The 22,010-nt window shown below is 43.0% G+C and overlaps 1 protein-coding gene across 1 annotated transcript; it reads right to left on the bottom strand.

Moving 5' to 3' along the window:
• Window positions 1-3,127: 3,127 nt before the first annotated feature.
• On the bottom strand, window positions 3,128-21,116 carry COQ5 (coenzyme Q5, methyltransferase). The gene is made up of 7 exons (XM_077765926.1): window positions 20,915-21,116; window positions 16,474-16,623; window positions 12,406-12,627; window positions 7,742-7,848; window positions 4,894-4,982; window positions 3,983-4,094; window positions 3,128-3,902 (listed from the first exon to the last, which is right to left on the bottom strand). Exons 1-7 carry the CDS (start codon window positions 21,114-21,116, stop codon window positions 3,801-3,803), a joined length of 984 nt encoding a protein of 327 aa, XP_077622052.1. The 3' UTR covers window positions 3,128-3,800.
• Window positions 21,117-22,010: the final 894 nt, after the last annotated feature.

Genomic DNA, 22,010 nt, shown 5'->3' with positions numbered 1-22,010 from the left:
TTACGATTTGTTCAAATCTAGGGTTGAAAATGGCCTATCACTTGATCCTGAGTAGGTTAGTGGGGGTCAGGCCTTGAAGTTGGTTTCTGTGGGATTTAATAGACTGGCGTATTCCTCGTGCTCTTGAGTCTTTAATCTGTCCCCTCCTGCAGCTGTTGTGCATGGAAGAATAACTACTCAGAAGTGCATGTTGAGAAATGCATGGCAGAGAAACTTTCAGATTAAATCTTATGGCTAATCTGATAAATACTATCCTTAAATGTTCATTTTGTTAAAAGACACTGTAGAATGTTCTGGATCTCAGGCCTTGGGAGGTGATGATGAATGAATGTGTAGAACTTTATTGAAGCTTTCTGTGGCTGTAAAGCCAATTACAAAGTTGAGCTAATGAGAAATTTGCTGGGGTATGGGCTATCCACCCCTCCTTTCCTGCCTTGTCCCAAAAGGACGCTCAAAAGATTAAAAGTAGTCTTAAAAAGGAAAATGAAAGTTTCTGAGCAGCAGCCCTCCATGTGATTCTAATAAAGTCTTTGCAGGAATTTAAACATGTAAGCCTGCTGTGCTGTGATTTAACTAGCTGTGCTTAGAAGCCCCATTAACAATTAAATGTGAATTGAGGCTTTCATTAAAAGACCCAATTAAAGCTGTGGATAAGTAACTTTCATTAAAGGTTTCCTGCTATCGATTTTAAGAAGACTTAAGTCTTTTCTATGAAGAAAAGCAAATGCAGCAGACTTGGCTTTTGTAGGTATAAGGAAACATGCCAGGGGCTGAAACAACCCACACTCCTCTTGGAAGTTGCAAGAAAGGTCCTAGCTTTCTAGTTTCCCTAGGTTACTTTCAATGTTCTTGTGAAGTAAGGCTTTATTGTTTCACTTTGGATCTGTGAGATGCAATTAGGATTTCTGAGCAGCTGAGCTATTGCTGACACAGAAGGGGAGGATAGAGTTGAGAGGACTCCATCTTTTTTTTTTTTTTAAGGTTTTTTTTTTTAAATTTATTTCTAGAGAGAGAGCGCGAGCAGGGGAGGGTCAGAGAGAGAGGGAGCCACAGACTGAAACAGGCTCCAGGCTCTGAGCTGGCAGTCAGCACAGAGCCCAACGCGGGGCTCGAACCCACGAACCGTGAGATCATGACCTAAGCGAAAGTCGGACGCCCAACCGACTAAGCCACCCAGGCGCCCCGAGAGGACTCCATCTTAAGAGCAGCATTAGGTTGTAGTATCTTTGGGAGAGGTTTTAAATCTGGAACTTGGGGTTTTAGGAATCATAGTGAAATTGAGCTATGTTAGGACTGGGAAAGTTTCAGGGTAGAGAGGCAAACAATTATTTTTCCTGTTTTATCGTAGTTAAGATGGGAGAATTTTCCCCTTGCTTGCTGCAGGAAAGAAGGATGAGATTCTGTGGAACAGTACAACGGAGTTGATTTAGTTTTGTATTTATATAAACAGACTGAAGATGTTCCCATAATTCATTTTTCTTTTTCTCTTTTGTGACCTGGTTATATTTCAATTTGAAGTCTCTAAAGCTGTATCAATCTTGTATAGTTAGCCCTACTTCCAAATAGTCTTCCAGTAATAGACCCCAGAGCTGATTTAAGTCCACAAAGGGCTGGATGTTGGGGGTAGGGGTGTTCTAATTTGATCAGGCCCATATCTACTGCCTGAAAGTGGCAGCCTTCAACATTTTATTTTTAAATGTTTATTTTGAGAGAGAGGGTGCAGGGGAGGGGCAGAGAGAAAATCCCAGGCAGGCTCTGGGCTGTCAGCACACAGATGCAGGGCTTGATCCCATGAATGGAAAGATCAGGACCCAAGCCGAAATCAAGAGTCAGATGTTTAAATGACTGAGCCACACAGGTAGCCCTGTTTTTGATACAGATGTGAGAAAACCACTTTGCCAGGGAAATAGAACTGGGTTGATGGTTTATGAAATTCCTTCCAGTTTCTGCTGCTTGTTAACTCTAATTTCAAAGGCTAAAGGACTCCAGCTGGCTGAGAAAATGTAAACTGAAAGTTTTTCTAAGGGTTAGCACTTTGTCAAATGTTCTTTTGTTATTCTTTCAGATAGTTATATATAGATAGCTGTGTCTGAAAGCCTTTTTTTTTTTTAAGAGTACGTGCATGTGTGAATAGGGAAAGGGCAGAGAGAGAGAGAGAGAGAGAGAGAGAGAGAGAGAGAGAGAATCGCAAGCAGGCTCCATGCTGTCAGCTCGGAATCCAGGGCGGGGCCTGATCTCAGGTCATGTGAGATCATGACCTGAGCTGAAATGCTTAACTGACTGAGCCACCCAGGCACCCTTGAAAGCTTTTCAATAACAGGGCAAGATCTTGTGAGTGAAGGTACATAAATGATCCCTACTGGGCCAGACCAAAACAAGGCATATATCTGAAGGCTTCTGAAATAGCCTTGAACTAATTAACCACAATAAGCACATGGCCAGCCAAGTCACAGGTTGCTTTCTGCAATTTCTTACTAAAGCTTCTTAAAAACCCTAAGCTTCACTCACTTCTCAATATTTATGGCCTCACTTTAACATCAAATGGACTGTACCCAGGAGACCAGTGCTGTGCCCAGCTCTGCTCCTTAGTACTGGGGGGTGTGGGGGTAGGAGGGGTAGGCTAGATAGTTTGAAAACTAATTTTTTTTGGCTGTAAAAGCCTTCAAATGTATTTTGATAAAGAAGCTCTGGAGGGGCACCTGGACGGCTCAGTCAGTTAAATGTCCGACTCTTAATTTTGGGTCAGGTCATGATCTCACGATTGTGAGCCGAAGCTCCGTGTTGGGCTTGATGCCGGGAGTGGAGCCTGCTTGGGATTCTCTCCCTCGGCTCCTCCCCCTCCTGCTCTCCTACTTGTGTGTGCAAGCGCGCTCTTTCTCTCAAAAAGAAAAAAAGCTCTCCATATAAAACACAAAAGCAGGGGGGCGCCTGGATGGCTCAATCGACTGTTTGGCTTTAGCTCAGGTCATGATCTCACAGTTCGTGGGTTCGAGCTCCGAGTCGGGCTCTGTGCTGACAGCTGGCTCAGAGGCTGGAGCCTGTTTCCGATTCTGTGTCTCCCTCTCTCTCTGACTCTCCCCTGCTCACGCTGTCTCTCTCTCAGAAATAAATAAAAAAACACAAAAGCAGGAGTTTGCTGGTACATTTATTCTTTCAACAAGGATTTGTTATTTTCTTCATGACAGGCACTGAGGATACAATGGTGGTTTTGGTGGAAGAGGACTGAGTGAGTGATGACAAAAATGTAGTTCCCTCACCAGCCCCTCCCCGAGAAGAAAAAACAAATACCACACAAATTGTAAACGCCTTCCGTGGTTCAGTTCATAATTCTAGGTGTGATTGTTAGCCTCTGGCTTGGGCTGGGTTTTTGGCCCCAGACTTAGTCCTAGGCTGAAAGGCTGACTCAGGTACAGCCAGGATATTTTCTGGTTCAAATCATCATTGGGTTCAAATGATTCATTATCCCTCTGGAAGGTAGCTCCAGCAGAGAAGCTACAAATGCACTTCAAAAATGAGAAGTAGTGCTGGCTTTACTTCAACCACACACTGCACAGCCAAGAAAAATTAGCAGGAGTTCAGCACAAAATATAGACCAAATACCTCTGGGAGAAGACCTGAAGCAGCTCAACGTGACAAGAATCTGGTTCTTCCACTTTGAGATTGGTCACATGAGAACAGGAGTCCAAAGCACACCTCCTTAGGAGGAGATGGTCTGCTGCTGGTCTCACTTGCCAGAGTAGCCTTTACTTCCAGGCTTTTGACAGGATGTGACTGGTTCGCACTCCAGGACGGTAAAGGAGTTACAGTTTGAAGCCAGAATGAATGGCCACAATACCTGATGTGAGACTTTCGTAAGTCACCTTCTCAAAACCCGCACCCTCTATCATCTCTTTGAACTCCTCCTGAAACACAAAGAAAGCTACAGCAAGGATCACCTGGATTTAAACTCTAGGGCCTTTGTTGTAAAATAATGGTTTTGTACCTGAGGTGGGAACTGTCGGATACTCTCTACGAGGTATTGGTAGGACTTCCAGTCTCCTGCGATGACTTCGCCCAGGACAGGAATGACCTGGAAGCTATACAGATCATAAAGCCTAAACAAAAGGACAGAAGATTAAGATAAGAACATGACCCCTGATAAGAAGCAAGACGTTTTAGGCCTACTGTCATAAATCCAAATGCCTTGTAGGGATCAGTACCTGAAATAAGTGCTCTGGGCCAGGTGCAAGACCTGGAGTAGTGAGGATGTGGTGACAAGGTACAATTAGGTGCAGTTAGGAAGTAGCATAAAAGAGAAGGCGCGGGGCACCTGGGTGGCTCAGTTGGTCCAGTGTCTGATTTCGGCTCAGGTCATGATCTCGCAGGTTCATGGGTTCGAGCCCTATGTCAGGCTCTCTGCTGTCAGTCTGGAGCCCGCTTTGGATCCTCTGTCCTCCTCTCTCTCTGCCCTCCCTCCACTTGCATTCTCTCTCTGTCTTTCTTAAAATAAATAAACTTAAAAAAAAAAGTGGAGACGGGGCAAATGGGGCAAATACTACCCAGCTCTGACTACTAGCATGTGGGAATAGGTGCTTACTCAGTGTTGCCATATATTTGATTCCTCAAGTGAAGCTGGAAATTCAGGTTTTCATGTAAAACTTCCTGATTTTTTACACGAACATCTAAGGCAATTTCTTAAAATGGGATGAGCCAAACAAAATATATCTGTGGGCCAACTTGAGCCTTTGAAACTCTTCCGGCTTCGGTGTTGTCATTCAGAACTGGCTGACCTCTGAGGTGGCACGGGGTCCCCTAGAGACTCATGCTTCTCTCTTCTTAGCTATTTTCTATCCATTTGGGGATGGGAAAGCCTTGGCTAGACAATGAGAATTCAGCCCTGTTTACACTGCCAACCTGGATATGAGGGGATTGTTCACTTGGCTAAACTCCAGACAGAGAAACCGTCCTCCTGGCTTCAGGACTCGATGGGCTTCCTGCAGTGCCTGAGCAAGACAAGGAACAAGAGAAAATATTCCTCAGCAGAACTCGCTCAATTCCATGAGGCCAAGACAGCTTTAACTTTAGTGGGCATTATAAAAGTTAGCATTTCTCAGCTGGAGAGCTGTAGTAGCCGAAATAAGCCTATGCTATTCTAAATTTTTTGGCACAAAGAGAAGGTTACTTGGAGCATTTGGATTTATACAACCACATGGTTTCACAATTATTTATTAAAAGCTTATTTCAGAATTTTTTTCTTAATTTTTAAATGTTTCTTTATTTTTGAGAGAGAAAGTATGAGCAGGGGAGGGGCAGAGAGAGAGGGAGACACAGAATCTGAAGCAGGCTCCAGGCTCTGAGCTGTCAGCACAGAGCCTGACGCGGGGCTCAAACTCAGGGACCTCGAGATCATAACTTGAGCCAAAGTCAGATGCTGAACTGACTGAGCCACCCAGGCACCCCCTTTTTCTTTATTTTTAAAAGTAAATTCTTGGGGCACCTGGGTAGCTCAGTTGGTTCAGCGTCCTACTTCAGCTCAGGTCAAGATCTCATGGTGTATGGGTTCAAGTCCCATAAAGGGCATGCTGCTGTCACCGCAGAGCCTGCTTTGGATCCTCTGTACCCCCACCCCTGCCCCTCCTCTGCTGCGCTCTCTGTCTCAAAAATAAACATTAAAAAAAAAAAAAAAGTAAACTCTGCCCAACGTGGGGTTCAAACTGACATCCCGAGATCAAGGGTTTCAAGCTCTACTGACAGAGCTCGCCAGGCACCCCTATAATTACTTATTTAAATCACAGTGGATATTCCTCTTTGAGCTAGCAATTTTACTTCAAAGAACCTATTTTATAGAAACACATCTATTGGGATATGCATAAAATAAATGTTTATTTTTGAGAGAGAGAGAGAGAGAGAGAGAGAGAGAAAGTGTTAGTAGGGGAGACAGAGAGGGAGAGGAGAGTGAAACAGGATCCAAAGCAGATTTTATGCTGATATCAGTCCAATGCAGGGCTTGAACTCTTGAACCACGAGATCACGCCCTGAGCTGAAGTGGGACACTCAACTGACTGAGCCACCCAGGCGCCCCTCCAAGACCTATATTTAAGCGAAAAGAAGCAATGAACAAAATGTTTCATATGCTAATATCTAAGAAAAAAACCAATAAAAACATTTACACAAGAAATTGGTGATTGTCTAGAGGGAGAGGATGCACTGAATGATTAGGACACATGGATAGGAGGCATACTTTCACTGATACAACTTTTTGTACTTTGAACTTATTCAAAAAATGCTTCTAATTAAAAGAAATAATAAACTGGCTACATACACAGGCAGGTCATAAAAACCAAGCTGAAGTGTACCATAATGACGTCCCACCAAGGCGCCTGGGTGGCTTAGTCAGTTAAGAGTCCAACTTTGGCTCAGGTCATGATCTTATGGTTTGTGCGTTCAAGCCCCACGTCAGGCTCTGTGCTGACAGCTCAGAGCCTGGAACCTGTTTCGGATTCTGTGTCTCCCTTTCTCTCTGCCCCTTCCCTGCTTGCACTCTGTCTCTCTCTCTCTCAAAAATAAATAAACATTAAAAAAAAATCCCACGGAAAGCAGAGGAACCAGATAACTGGAGCCCCCATTATAGAACCAAAACGTGGTGCCTTGCCTATCGTCTTCAAATGCTTTGGGATAGAATGTTGAAGTAGAAATAAAGAACTGCATCAGGAGGCACCTGGCTGGCTCAGTCAGTGGAGCATGAGACTCTTGATCTTGGGGTTCTGAGTTTGAGCCCCATGTTGGGTACAGAAATTACTTAAAAATAGGGGCACCTGGGGGTCTCAATCAGGTAAGCATTTGACTTTGGCTCAGGTCATGATCTCAGGGTTTGTGGGTTTGGGCCCCACATTGGGCTTTGCGCTAGCAGTACGGAGCCTGCTTGGGATTCTCTCTCTCTCTCCCTCTCACCCTCTCTGCTCCTCCCCTACTCAACGCTTTTTCTTCCCCTCTCTCAAAATAAATAAACTTAAAAGAAATTACTTAAAAATAAAATCTTTTTTTTTTAATTTTTTTTTTAATGTTTTTTATTTATTTCTAGGAGAGAGAGAGAGAGACAGAGTGAGCAGGGGAGGGTCAGAGAGAGAGGGAGTCACAGATTGAAACAGGCTCCAGGCTCTGAGCTGGCAGTCAGCACAGAGCCCGACACGGGGCTCGAACCCACAAACCGCGAGATCATGACCTAAGCGAAAGTCGGACGCTTAACCGACTAAGCCACCCAGGCGCCCCAACTTAAAAATAAAATCTTAAAAAACAAAAAGAAAAAAACAGAGCTGCATCAGATTACAAGCTGAATGTTCCCTTTTCCCTATAGAGGAACCCACTACTCTTTACTACTTTCTGCCAAAAGTGTTTGACTGCCTCTTTCTGTGTCAGCCTTTGAAATGCCCTTGATCTGCAAACACACAGGATCAGACAACTTCACAAATAAGAGGAATCAGATGAAATGCCAGAGCGAAACTGACAGCTCAAAGATGTGAATACCAACCCAAGCAACAAAGGCTTCTATGGGGATCTGCTCTGTGGTCTTGGTCTTTTTCAATTTTGTGACTAGGAAAACTGGCAACTTCAAGGACTGAAGTCCCTAAGCCTGAAATGGTCATTCCACTCAAGAGTTGGGTCGAGTGAAGAATCTCCCTCCTTCCTCATTTTCCACGGGGCCACGTGAAAGTCACTCTCATACTGTGAGAGTCACTCAGGTGGAGGATGCAGCCATTCATACCTGATCAATGTGTGTGACATTCCGGATCCCAAAGGCAATAGTGTAAACATCAAACTTGTCATCATCAAAGGGCAGTTCTTCAGCATCTCCTAATACCCAAGCAAGTCCTGAAAGAGAACAATCACTTCTAGTCTCAGTCTGGGTAGCTCTCTCTTCTGCACCCAGTGAATTGTCAAACCTGAAAAGGGCATCACAGGAACCCCCCAATTTGTAGTCAGAAGGCAGAAGAATAGGCAACCTGGACACCCCGTTGGTGGCTGACTTCTGAAGTTGGGGGGATTATGTAGTAGTGAGCCTCTAAATCTGTGGAATCTCAGACTACCTCTGGGAGTCGGTGTCACAATTGAACTGAACCACTGGACACCTAGTTGGCGTGGGAGAACTGGAGAACAGTTTGGTGCTGGGCAAATACCATATACGTGGTATCAGAAACCATCACACACCTGCCTTCATCACTGGCTTCCTGGCTACTGGCTTTAAGGTGTCCTGTCCCCCTGAGGATTTGATTCCTTGAAGTCAGCAGGAAGTTCTTTCCCCAAAGGTCTCAGAGTAGAACATGATGAATACTTGGTTGTACCCCCCATCAAGCAACTTTTACCCAACTAAATGTTTTGTATGAAGTACCGTGGTTAAGATCCCAGGTCCTGAGGTTAGACTGCCTGGATTCTAATTCCAGCTTCACCATGTATTAGCTATATAATCTTGAATAAACTACTTCGTCTGTTTCCTCATCTGTAAGGTAGAGTTACTAAGAGTATCAGAGGGTCATTGGAAGCATTGGAAGTACAGAATTTAGCCTAGTTATATTGGTTCTGTTGGAGAATCAAAGTGTCTCGCCCCAAGTCTGGTCATAAATTCAGAAAACACCCAAGGAAACCCCATAAAAGAACGGCTGTGTCCTCTAAGGATACCAATTTGGCTTTGATATTAGTCAACTTGTGACAAATTAGACATAAAATGCAATATAGAAGGAAAGCTCTATAGAGGAAAGAAAATGAAAATAACCTTCCTAGAAAGCAACTAACAGTATTTAACAAGCATACATAAAATAAAAGTAAGCATACCCTTTAACCCAGCTATTTGGTTTTTAGGAGGAGGGCACTGACATCACCACCATCATTTCATTTAGCAGCTGCTCTGAGCCCTTGATGGCAAGGTCTATATTATCACTTTACATACATTACTTGTATCACATTCTCATACCAATTCCGTGGGATAGCTCTTATTATCATCCTCATGTTTTAGATGAGCAAATTCGAGTATCAGAAAGGTTAAAGCAGCCTACCCAAGGTCATACAGATGGACTGGAACTGAGGTTGTTTTATCCCAGAGCCTGTGTTATCAACAGCTATGGAATATTACCTCCTACTGTAAGGTGGTTTTTATTCTCTCCATTTAAAAAAATTTTTAATGTTTGCTTATTTTTGAGAGAGGGAGTGTGACACAGAGACAGAACATGAGTGGGGGAGAAGCAGAGAGAGGGAGGGAGACACAGAATCCGAAGCAGGCTCCAGGCTCTGAGCTGTCAGCACAGAGCTCAATGTGGGGCTTGAACTCAGCAACAGTAAGATCATGACCTGAGCTGAAGTTGGCCGCTTAACTGACTGAGCCATCCAGGCGCCCCTATTCTCTCCAATTTATAGATAAAATAACTGAAATGTAGAGAGTTTATTTATTTATTTATTTATTTTTTTTAATGTTTTATTTATTTACAGGAGAGAGAGAGAGAGAGAGAGAGAGAGACAGCGTGAGCAGGGGAGGGTCAGAGAGAGAGGAAGATACAGACTCTGAAATAGGCTCCAGGCTTTGAGCTGGCAGTCAGCACAGAGCCTGACGCGGGGCTCGAACCCACGAACCGCGAGATCATGACCTAAGCGAAAGTCGGACGCTTAACCGACTAAGCCACCCAGGCGCCCCATGAAATGTAGAGAGTTTAAACATTTGTCCACGGTTATATAGAAGGTAAAAAAATTAACAAATATATGCAGATATTTACAAATACGGATGTTACAATGCTGTGCTATGTGCAAAAACACTAGGAAAAAAATGAAAGATTAACTGGTTATTGCTTATGTAAATTGGTTATGTGAAATCTTCATGATTCACCTCCATACAGAAGAATATCATAAATAATGATTTTAAGGAATTTTTAATGACATGGAAAATCTCATGATTCAATGCTGAATTAGGGCAGGATACCAAACTTATATATACAGGAAGGCTTTGATTTCACAAAAAGGAAATGAGAATGATTTGCAATTAGAGGTAACATTTACTTTCTTCTTAATACTTTTCCAAAATCCAAAAGTTCTCTCAAATAAATCATGTTTATAACCTAACAAATAATTTGTTTAAAGTGCTTGCCCTCAGAGTTTCCATTTGGGGAGGAAGTACTCCATGTACAATATGAATAAAACAACAGTGCTACACATAAATATGCCTTTCACGTTAGCTTCTACTATTACAAAATAAAATCTAGGATCTTCCTTAGTCTCAACTCTTTTTGCATGATAGTTTTTACAAGCACATCATTATCGGAGACTGACAAAGCCAGGAGGAAAGATAAAGAAAACTGTCCGATGCAGCACTGGGTAATTCCTATGCTGGTGGATTTGTCTTGGCAGTTGGGAGAGGCTGAAGGGCAAGCTATGCTATGGAAGAGATGATTCCAGAAATGGAAGCCTGCCTATCATTTCTAGCTTTGTTCTCCATTCTTTATGGCTAAGCACCAGAGGGAAGGGAAACACGTTTTTCAGTAGGAGTAAGGAAACATTGTGCCTTTGTCTAAAAACACTAGGGACTGTCTGCTTTCTGATCAGCGCGGATGGTTAACAAAAGAGCCCTTCATCTTGCAGGCCAAGTGGGCTGTGGTTCGTCTAGGCAGCTCGTTCTGGGGGTGGGAGGAGGAGGAGAAGGAAGAATTGAACTAAAATAACCGTAGACACTCCTGGTGGGGGAGGGGAAGGCCAGGAACGCAGATGTTGACCTGAGGGACTTTATTTCCTTTGTCCTGTCCCAATGCCTCACACAGTGGCTGTGCCTGCAGTGCTTGGCCAGTGGGGTAGAGGGCAGTGCAGGAGCTGTGACAAGCGGGCTAAATGGGGGTGCCGTGCGGCTGCCAGAGCCTTACTTCTACTTGGAAAGAACATCAAAACAAAAACATGAAAACAAACAGAAAGCCAAATGTGAAGTCTACATCTTTAAGCCAGGGGCTCAAACTGTCCACTTTCAGGTTGCAGTGGCTTCCCAGAGACGTGCAGTCACTGTCATCTGCTACTGAGAACACTATTTATGGGTATTTCTTTCTTTTTTTAAATGTTTTTATTTATTTCTGAGAGACAGCATGAGCAGAGAGGGTCAGAGAGAGAGGGAGATACAGAATTAGAAGCAGGCTCCAGGATCTGAGCTGGCAGTCAGCACAGAGCCCTACGCAGGGCTCGAACCCACGAACCGTGAGATGATGACCTGAGCCGAAGTTGGACGCTTAACTGACTGAGCCACTCAAGCGCCCCTACGGGTGTTTCTTAACTCTGTCAGGTGGGCCCTCTGAAAAACAGATGCCGATAAAATAAGAAAAGAAAAGAAAAGAAAAGAGAAAAGAAAAGAAAAGGAAAGAAAGAAAGAAGGAAAGAAAGAAAGAAAGAAGGAAAGAAAGAAAGAAGGAAAGAAAGAAAGAAGGAAAGAAAGAAAGAAAGAAAGAAAGAAACACTGAGACGATGGAGGAGTGCAAAAGGTTTTTTGTTTGTTTTGGAGGGGGAGTGTAGGGGAGAACACCTAGGGAAGAGGAAGCCAGACTGAGCAGGTCAAGCCTACAGACCTCAGTGCAGAGCTGATAAAGCCACGGTCAAGCCAACAGGGAGCTCTGGAGCCGTGCCAGAAGAGAGCCTAACTTGGAAGCTGAGGCAGCGCCTAACAGTTGTAAGAGCTGGAGGCTGTCAGCTGCTCCCACTCTTTGTGTCTGAAGGGCATGTTTCTGCTTTAGGGACAGAGCACCTTCTCAGCTACCACATCTGTCAATCTCTCTGAGTACTGCTGGGACACGGGCGGGCTCAACAACAGGGCACTGGGGGCAGCAGGGAGTTGCTGGGAATTGAAACCAAAACTTCTGTCTGAGGGCCTAAGAGCTAAGATCAGAGATTCAGCTCCAAATTGGGATCTGCCTATTTAAAAGTTGTGTTCCTTGAGTAAGACACTTCAGCTCTTTGGGCTTTGGTCATCCGCTCAGTCACACAGGGCTGATAATCTAACTCCCTGGGTTGCAGAGATAATGTACACAAATCATACAAACGATGATTTCATGCAAATCCTCGTTGGCTCCTGCCTATCTATACATTTTTGAAAGCTGAAAAATAAAGCACGTCAACATTTTATATAACTCATTTCATAAACATACAAACATGGGGCGCCTGGGTGATTCAGTCGGTTAAGTGTCTAACTCTGGCTCAGGTCATGATCTCTTGGTTTGTGGATTCCAGCCAGGTGTTGGGCTGTGCTGACAGCTCAGAGCCTGGAGCCTACTTTAGTTTCTGTGTCTCCCTCTCCCTCTGCCCCTCCTCTGCTCTGCTCTGTCTCTCAAAAATAAATAAATGTTAAAAAAAAGAAAAGAAAAGAAAAGAAAAAAACACACAGATATTTCTGCCCTGTCTACTTTCTGTAGGGCTTACCAGCATTGTATCCTTGAGCATGGGCTTTCTGCTTTCCAATCTTTAGCATCTCCTTGTTGATGTCACAGATCACGACCCGGGAACCGCCCAAGGGATCCTCTTCATTTTGGTACTTTTTGGCAATTTCTTCCCAGGATACATTTTGCTGGGCCCGTAACTGCCTCTTCTGCTTTCCCTTATGCTGTGCCTGAACATAATTAAGGAACCGGAATGCAATGTCACCTGTGGGAAGTCAACAGGAGGAAAGATGCAAACACAAATACAAACAAAACCCCAGCATTTCCAAAACTCAAACAGAGAAACAAAGGTACAGGACTTGAGGAGTGTACAAAAATTGACGTTTTTTCGGGGCGCCCGGGTGGCTTAGTCGGTTAAGCGTCCGACTTTCGCTCAGGTCATGATCTCGCAGTTCGTGGGTTCGAGCCCCACGTCGGGCTCTGTGCTGACTGCCAGCTCAGAGCCTGGAGCCTGTTTCAGAGTCTGTCACTCCCTCTCTCTCTGACCCTCCCCTGCTCATGCTGTCTCTCTCTCTCCTAGAAATAAATAAAACATTAAAAAAAAAAAATTGAAGTTTTTCTTCATTTATATAGTTAACTAAAAAAAAAAAACATCAATTTTTAAAAACTTAAAAAATATATATATTTAAAGCTTGTTTATTTAATTTTGAGAGAGAGAAAGAGCAAGTGCAAACGGGAGAGGGAGAGAGAGAGAGGATCCCAAGCAAGCTCTGTGCTGCCAGTGCAGAGCCCAATACGGGGCTCGAACCCATGAACTGCAAGACCTTGACCTGAACTGGAACCAAGAGTTAGTTGGATGCTTAACCAAATGAGACACCCAGGTGTCCCTTCTAATGTATTTTTCAAGATTTTATTTATTTTTTAATTAATTTGTTTTGAGTGAGAGAGCGTGTGTGCACACGAGTTGGGGAGGGGCCAAGAGAGAGGCAGAGAGAGAATCCCAAGCAGGTTCCATGCTGTCAGTGAAGAGCTCAATGTGTCCATCTCACAAACCATGAGATCATGACCTGGGCTGAAATCAAGAGTCAGATATCTGGGGCGCCTGGGTGGCTCAATTGCTTGAACATCTGACTATTGATTTCAGCTCAGGTCATGATCCCAGGGTTGTGGGATCAAGCCCTGAGTAGGGTTCTGTGCTGAGTGTGGAGCACTCTCTCTCTCTCCCTTAGGTCTCTCTCTCTCTCTCCCTCCCCTGCTTGTGCTCTCTCACTCTCTTTCTCTCTAAAATAAAAATTTAAGGAAAAAAAAAGAGTTGCAATGTTCTGTCAACTGAACCAGCCAGGTTCCCTGTTAATTTTTTTTTTTTGGTTCCCTGTTAATTTTTAATATTCTTTTTTTTTTTAAATGTTTTTATTTATTTCTGAGAGACACACACACAGCGTGAGCAAGGGAGGGTCAGAGAGAGAGGGAGATACAGACTCTGAAGCAGGCTCCAGGCTCTGAGCTAGCTGTCAGCACAGAGCCTGATGTGGGGCTCAAACCCACAAACCGTGAGATGATGACCTGAGCCCAAGTCAGACGCTTAACTGACTGAGCCACCCAGGCACCCCTAATTTCTAATATTCTTGAAAACATTTTAGGGTGCCTGGATGGCTCAGTTGGTTGAGCATCTAACTCTTGATTTTAGCTCAGGTCTTGATCTCAGCATCATGAGTTCAAGCCCCACACAGGGTTCCACACTGGGCATGGAGCCTACTTAAAACAAAAACAAAAACTTAAAAAAAAATGTGTCATGCATGGACACATTCTCACTATAAATGACTCATCTAAATATTTAACATAAAACATATAAGTTCCATTCTTTCTACATACCCTCTCCAGATGTAACTAGTGTTAAGTGCTTAGTGGGAGCCCTTCCAGTCTCTGACTAATAATTGTTAGGAAAGCAACATAAGGGTATAGTTCCCAGCAATGGGTCTCTGCCCTACCACTTCCCACACCCTGTTCAACTCCCCGGATACCAGTTCCTTCTCAACTCTTCCAGCTGTTCCTTCTGTCGGTTCCAGCTCTTTACTTACCACATTTATAGTGATATCTCACCCCTCATCTCTGGTTGCCTCCATCTTCCCAGTATATTCGTATCACATTTCATAGTTCCTCATAGATTCCTTTGTAAACTAGAGTAACAGACTAATTAATATTTTACTTCTGTCTCATCAACTACAGATGGTGCCTCTTGAATCCCTTCAACCTTCTGTTGTATGAACTTTAATGCTGTCATGACTGATAACATGTATTGTTTGCTCTACCGCTATAATTACTGTCTCCTCTGCTTTGTTAGTGAGAGTCTAAACGCTGAAAATCAAGTGTTTATGTTATCACGACCAGGTAAATACTGTTTGGGTAAAAGGGTGCTTTCTAGGATCACATTTCCTTTGTTATAATGTTGTTTTTATTTTCCTTACGCTATCTGCAAGAAATGTATCTTTTTCAAAAACTTCTTTTTGTTTATTTTTAAGAAAGAGAAAGACAGAGCGCAAGCTGGGGAGGGGCAGAGAGAGTGAGGGAGACACAGAATATGAAACAGGCTCCAGGCTCTGAGCTGTCAGCCCAGACACGGGGCTCGAACCCACAAGCTATGAGATCATGACCTGAGCTGAAGTCAGATGCTTTACCTTTAGACTGAGCCACCCAGGCGCCCCAAGAAATGTATCTTAAGTTTTTCCAGTCTTTCCAATAAATTAGGTATTCTCTGGTTACTTTTCTACATAGTTAAGTACCTTATATGTAGTTCTATGAAACAACTTAAAACTTAACACAGGGATCATATTCTACACATAGTTATACAACTTGTTTTCTTTCTCTTCCTATTGAATATGTCCTTGAGAACTTTTCACCAGTATTTATAGCATTCATTTAAATAGCTACACAATATTTCATAGAAGGGATGTGTTTTAATTTAAAACAATTTCTTTACTGAGGCAGAAATAGGTTACTTCCAATTTTTCACTACTACTAAAAATGATGCAATGAGCATATTTGTAGCTATGTATTTTTAAAATGTCTTTTTTAGGGGCGCCTGGGTGGCTCAGCCAGTTAAGTGTCCAAATTCGGCTCAGGTCATGATCTCACAGCTCATGAGTTCGAGCCCACATTGGGCTCTGTGCTGACAGCTCAGAGCCTGGAGCCTGCTTCACATTCTGTGTATTCCTCTGTCTCTGCCTCTGCTACTTCCCCTTCTGGTGCTCTTCTCTCTTTCTCAAAAATAAATTAAAAAAAAAAATTTTTTTTTTCCACCAGACTCTCTTTTATTATTTTATTTATTTATTTTTTTTACAAATAGTTTATTGTCAATAAAAAAATTTTTTAAAGGAAAAAAAAAAGGGCACCTGGGTGGCTTAGTCAGTTAAGCATCCGACTTTCGCTTAGGTCATGATCTTGCGGTTCGTGGGCTCGAGCCCCGCGTCGGGCTCTGTGCTGACTGCCAGCTCAGAGCCTGGCGCCTGTTTCAGTCTGTGACTCCCTCTCTCTCTGACCCTCCCCTGCTCACGCTGTCTCTCTCTTTCTCCTAGAAATAAATAAAAACATTAAAAAAATAAAAAATAAAAATAAAAATAAATAAAAGAAAAAAAAGAAAATGGTCAAGTAGAGGGTGAGATGTCATTGGAGTAAAAAGTAATCTATTTACTTTGTAACCCTGTGCATTTTAGAAAAATGATAGGCATAAAGCTGATATTTTGTGCTTTTGAGTGACATTTAGTGAAACCTTTCTTAGAAGTATATTGATTTTTAGGGCACCTGGGTGGCTCAGTCAGTTAAGTGTCCAACTCTTGATCTAGGCTCAGGTCATGATCTCACAGTTTCGTGAGTTCAAGCCCCACATCAGGCTCTGTGCTGACAGCGTGGAGCCTGCCTAGGATTCTCTCTCCTCTCTCTCTGCCCCTCCCCCCTCTCAAAATAAATAAACAAAAATATTTTTAAAAAGTAGTATACTGATTTTCAACTACCATATTCAGCCTAATGGTAGGTAAGCTAGCTCAGTCCAACAAGAAACACTAACTTCTATAAAATAACACTCACTGATACTCAAGGATTCTTGACTGGACATTACCTGTACCTCCAGCAACATCGAGCAGCTGGGTTCCAGGAAATGGGCGCATCTTCCAGAGCAGCAAATCCTTCCAGATACGGTGGATACCAAGACTCATCATGTCATTCATCACATCATACTTCTTGGCCACACTTTCAAACACATGATAGACTGACACAGGAGAAATACAACACAATTAATTGTGCTATTAACAAGATTAACTTGGGGAAGTTCTAAATGAAAGAGGATGAAGCTTTTCTCCCCTGAAGTTGCGTGTCTTTGTCAGGTGAAGTTAAGCTATAATGCTTGATGCCCAAATCTACTCCCCCTTTTTAAATCTTTATTTATTTTTGAGACCGTGCAAGTGGGGGCAGAGAGAGGGAGACAGAAGATACAAAGTGGGCTCTGCGCTGACAGCAGTGAGCCTAGTATGGGCTCAAACTCACAAACTGTGAGATCATAAGCTGAGCCAAAATCGGACACTGAATGAACTGAGCCACCCAGGTGCCCCCCCTCAATCTACCCCTTAGCCTCTTTTTAAAAAGACTTAAATTACTCTATGTAAGAAACCAACCTCTTTTCTGCTGTCTTAGTTACCTTTATCTAGGACCAAGACCCCATAGTAATGCCACAAACCTACTTGGTACTAAATAGATTTCCACTTCTTGGAGGATGAGGGGTATGGGATTTTTCTAATGGTTATTATAATAGAAAACAACAAAACTATTAGAAAGACATGGCTAATAGATGGGAAGGCCTCACCTCATCTCTGCTGGGGTCACAGAGAAAAACCTCAGGTACAACTTAGGGCCAAGCTACATTGCAGAGGGCCCTCATAAATCTCCTCATAAATCTAATAGGATCAAGGGTGAATGTGGGAGCTGAGCTAACTGGAAAAGGAATTTACTGCCCAAGACACTTTAAAGCACAGGCTACACTTAACTGCTTTACACCTGTTTCTCTGCCCATAAGATGAAAAACTCAGTGTCAGCTCCGTATCACCCTGCCATAAGGCTGAAATAGGTAATGGAAAGATGTTTTGAATTTCATATGAAATGTGCTGCATTTCCAAACATTTGCAGTGATCCAAACCATCACTCTTCTACTGAATCAACAGACTGTAGAGCCCCTCCTTTAACTCAATCTTGAATGCCTCTCTCAACCCCAGGATCTCCAAGCTTGCTTTTTTCTTTTCAACATCTTTTGGGGGTCCTGAGGGACACTAAGGCTCAACCCACTGAGTATAAGCAATTTTTGGTTTGCATGGTTCTGATATACGTGAACTTCAGTTATGGTGGCTTAGTTAAATAACATCAGCCCCCCAGCAACATCATTCAGTCCCAATGGTATATCAAAGTAATCGCATAAAGTACAAATTCCACTGGTAGTTCTTCAGTTCCTAAATCAGTCTGTAAACAACAGACATGATCAGTAACCAAAGCGGTTGCTAGGTCACTGCACATCAGTCATTCAGTTCACACACAGATAGCAAAGCATATAGTTGTGTTACCTCCTTATCTCTCAGTAAACTGCCTGCGGCATTTTACAAAACTAGATAATTCAAAGAGGAGACTGGCCACTGAAAATGAAAGCACCGCAAAGAAATGAAAAGTGGTCATACAGGAAGTGAAATGTCCATGGGATTGGAGGAGAAACAGCTGGCTACACTGATACTCCAGAGATTCCAGCTATGCAGCTGGAAAAACTTTGTGAAGGGTGAACTTATGGATGTAAATGAGGATGTGGTTGTGACAAAAAGGATGAAGATATCCCAGAGGAAATGATGCCAGTGAAAAAATCTCACACTAAAGGAATTCCTGGGGATATTTCATGAAACGTGAAGAAAATGAAAAGTAAAAAGAAAAAATGTTACAAGCTGATTGAAACTTAGAAAGGAGCATGGCAATTTTCCAAGGCATAGAGCAGAGGCTTGCTCCCTATGGTAAATTCTATGACCAGAAGGTAGCAAACACTGTCCAAACTACTCTTCAGACATTTTTTTCTTACGAAGGAATAAAACAATTTAATATTTCTAATTTTTTTATTAGAATTTGAACTCAGTAAGAAAAACAAACTTAAAATTTGAAACTTCTGACTACATTAAATAATTTTTTAGTGTATTACATCTTTATAATTTTTTGTAATGTTTACTTATTTTTGAGAGAGAGAGAGAGAGTGGGGGAAGGGCAGAGAGAGAGGGAGACACAGAATCTGAAGCAGGCTTCAGGGACAGAGCCTAACGCGGGGCTCAAACTCATGAACTGTGAGATCATGACCGGAGCCAAAGTCGGACACTCAACCAACTGAGCCATCGAGGTGCCTTTACATTAAATAAATTAAAATTAAACCTAATCTGGGGGCACTTGGCTGGCTCCGCAGGAGAGCTTGAGTTCAAAAACTGATCTCAGGGTTGTAAGTTCAAGCCCCAGGTTGGGAGTGGAGCCTACTTAAAAAAATACATNTCGGACGCTTAACCGACTAAGCCACCCAGGCGCCCCTAACCTAATTTTAAATTATAGTGTGCTAAATAAATATTGACTTTATGATTTGTTTCATTGGCCCTATACACTTATAACTAACAGTGAGAGAGTTTTTGATATTCAATAATATTTTTTTTTAAAGTAAGCTCTATGCCCAATGTGGGGCTTGGATTCATGACCCTGAGATCAAAAGTCACATGCTCCACCAATTAGCCAGCCAGGTGCCCTTGATGTTCAATAATTTTTAGAGGTCATGGAACAGTTGCCATTTTTCTCATTGATAATTAAGATCATTGTGCAAGGTTTCAGTGTGCATACATGGTCCTGCAATACTGTCCCAAAGGAAGACTGCCAGTACTTCAATGTTGGTTCTCAATGTGGGAGATCTATATTTAGCTCAATGGGTAACTTCTTCCTTGCTTGTCATTGTGTGAGATGTTTTTATATGTTGTAAAGTACAACACAGAGGTTAGGCATTATTGTCATTTCGGAAGCAACCCACCTGAATTCAACCCACTTGAGTTCAAATCCCCAATTTTGCCACTTATTAGCAGAATCTTGGGCAAGTGACTTAGTATCTGTTTCAACAGTTTCTTCATCTATAATATCAGGCTAATAACCCCTACCGCATAAGGTTGTATTTATAAGAATTAATGTAAAGTATGTAAAAATGTTTCAAGTCCTTAATAAAAGTTTACTGTTGTTTTACTTGGCCCCTCTTATTTCACAAGCAGTGATCAAGCTTGTGTATTTTAATGTGCATCAAGCACTAAGGATATAGACATGAATAAGCCATTCTCCTAGCTTTCTGGGGATTCACAGTTCTGTGAAATAAATGTTAATTTAAAATAATATTCAAGGAGTTACAGTAGAGCTATGTATTTAGTAAGGCAGAGGTGAGAGGTAAGACAACTAGTCTTTAAAAGGATGGGACAGGTGGCGCCTGGGTGGCTCAGTCAGTAAAGTGTCCGACTTCAGCTCAGGTCATGATCTCACAGTCTGTGGGCTCGAACCTCATGTAGGCCTCTGTGCTGACAGCTCAGAGCCTGGAGCCTGCTTGGATTCTGTGTCTCCCTCTCTCCCTCCCCCTCTCACACTCTGCCTCTCTCCATCTCTCTAAAATAAATAAAGCGTTAAAAATTTTTTTTAAAGGATGGGACATTCCATTGTTAATTCTTTCTCTTTATTTCTTTGGTGACCAAAGGCCCAAGAGAAGGAAACTCCCAGAGCCTCGCCAAACCCATCTGTAAAATGGGCATAATACCTTCTCCATTGTAAGTGATACAGCTGGAGTTTTAAAACAGTTCCTTTCCTTTCCCATGCCTATAGCACAATGGACAGAAACTGCTCAACAATACCAAAGCTTTATTGAGCAGTTATGAAGTGCCAGGCGTTGTTCAAAATACTTTAACGTATGAGGTAAATCTAATTCTAATAACTGTAAGAGAAAGGTTACTATTATTCCTACTTGTAAAACTTGGAAGCTGAGGCCCAGAGAAGTTAGTTTCCTTCTTCCTTTCTAGAAAAAATGGTCCAACCCTTTAGCAAGAGGTGAAAAACATGAGCTGTGCGGTCACACCAAACTGAGTTGGAATACTGGTTCCACCACTGACAACGTTAAACGGGGCAAGCTCTTGTTTAATCTTTCAGTCTCAATTTCCTCATGCGTAACTTGGGGATAACAATACCCATCGTCGGGAGGTTGAAATGAGAAGTGGAAATAATATCTGCATGGTGCCTGGCACATCATAAACATCCGGTTGCTGGGATTTAGTGATAATTACTGTGTTCAATAAGAGACGTCTAAGCTCTGAGGGGTCAGGCTGAGGTGACTCTTTGTAGGTCAGGACTGCACAGGCTACGGCATCCAAGTCAACAGGACGCATCCAAGTCAACAGGACGTATAATCAACTCCTAGCTGAGCAGAAGAAACTAGATCGCAGATAGTCAGATCCCTCCATCCGCCCTCTCGCCCCTTTCACCTTTGCCCCCCTTCTCTTCCTCCGACACAGTCTCAAACCCGAAGTGTGTTTCCGTTGCCTCCTTCTTTTGGGATAATTGCCGCGTACCCAGCTGGCCCCCAGCCCAGGAGCTACGAAGCCCGGGGAGCTCGCAGCACCGCATCACCCGCGACCACCTACGACCGCAGTAGCTCCATAGAGCACAGCTCCTGTGGGCCGCCATCTTGGCAGTAGGGTGACAGCGGCCAGACTGTACGTCGTATTGCGTCACTAGAGGGCCGACGGCGGCCGGTAGGAGACAGTAGTAATCGAACGCGTTCTAAAACCCTTTACTAGAGAGCTCTGCGTGACCACTGGGATCAGAGGCTGCTTAGTCTTTGGGTACCCGAAATCCCTTCTCTGTCTTCTCACATTGAATATAGAATTCACCAGAAGTGAAGGGACCTTAGGAAGAGCCCCCAGTCACGTCTCAGCGGCCATGTCTCTGAGTCTTGTCCACCAGCAGTGCAAATTCTAGCTCACAAGATAGCTAGTAACTCTTGTTTTCTGATGCAGAAGGAGGAAAATGAGATACGGTGTGGTTGCAAGGCAGATTACAAGGTCAATTCTCTCAAACTTTGATGTGCCTAAGAATCACCTGGTTTGATATTTAAAATGCAGATTCCTGGGCCCCCAATACCAGAGATTTTGAATCTGTAAATCTGGGATGGGTATGGGGAATCTTTACTGAACAAACTTCTCTAATGATTCTGATGCAAGGAATTCGTAGACCATTCTTGAGAAATACATGCTAGACAACTCTGAAAAATAAACAGAGGAAAGGCTGTTCTTTGGTCTTTCCCAAACTTAAGAAGTTCATAAATGGGAAAGAAAGCTCTCGAGGCTAGCGAGTCAGACACAATCACCACTCACCCTCCCTTTTCTACAGTCTCAAAGCTACACTTCTGGCGCCAACTGGCAGAGCATGGATGTTTACTTCAACCCCAGATTTTCCTGTTCTTTTTTTATAGAAAGGGTAATGTAGACCATCTTGCGCAAAAGAGGATGGAGGTGGTGAGTTTTACTTGGGTTTCTATGTTTCTACTTTGATTCTCTTTTTAAATGTATGTTTCCTGTA

The sequence above is a fragment of the Crocuta crocuta genome, unplaced genomic scaffold, assembly GCF_008692635.1.
Source record: "Crocuta crocuta isolate KB4526 unplaced genomic scaffold, BGI_CrCroc_1.0 scaffold339, whole genome shotgun sequence".
Taxonomy (NCBI): Eukaryota; Metazoa; Chordata; class Mammalia; order Carnivora; family Hyaenidae; genus Crocuta; species Crocuta crocuta.
The sequence above is the reverse complement of the archived record's forward strand: the minus strand, read 5'-3'. Positions and strand labels throughout refer to the sequence as shown.

Coding starts and splice junctions, on each gene's coding strand:
- COQ5 (XM_077765926.1), bottom strand. CDS start 21,116: ATGGCGGCCCACAGGAGCTGTGCTCTATGGAGCTACTGCGGTCGTAGG. Junction 12,628..16,473: donor CGATGTTGCTGGAGGTACAG/GTAATGTCCAGT, acceptor GACTTCCCACAG/GTGACATTGCATTCCGGTTC. Junction 3,903..3,982: donor TCCGACAGTTCCCACCTCAG/GTACAAAACCAT, acceptor TTTGTGTTTCAG/GAGGAGTTCAAAGAGATGAT.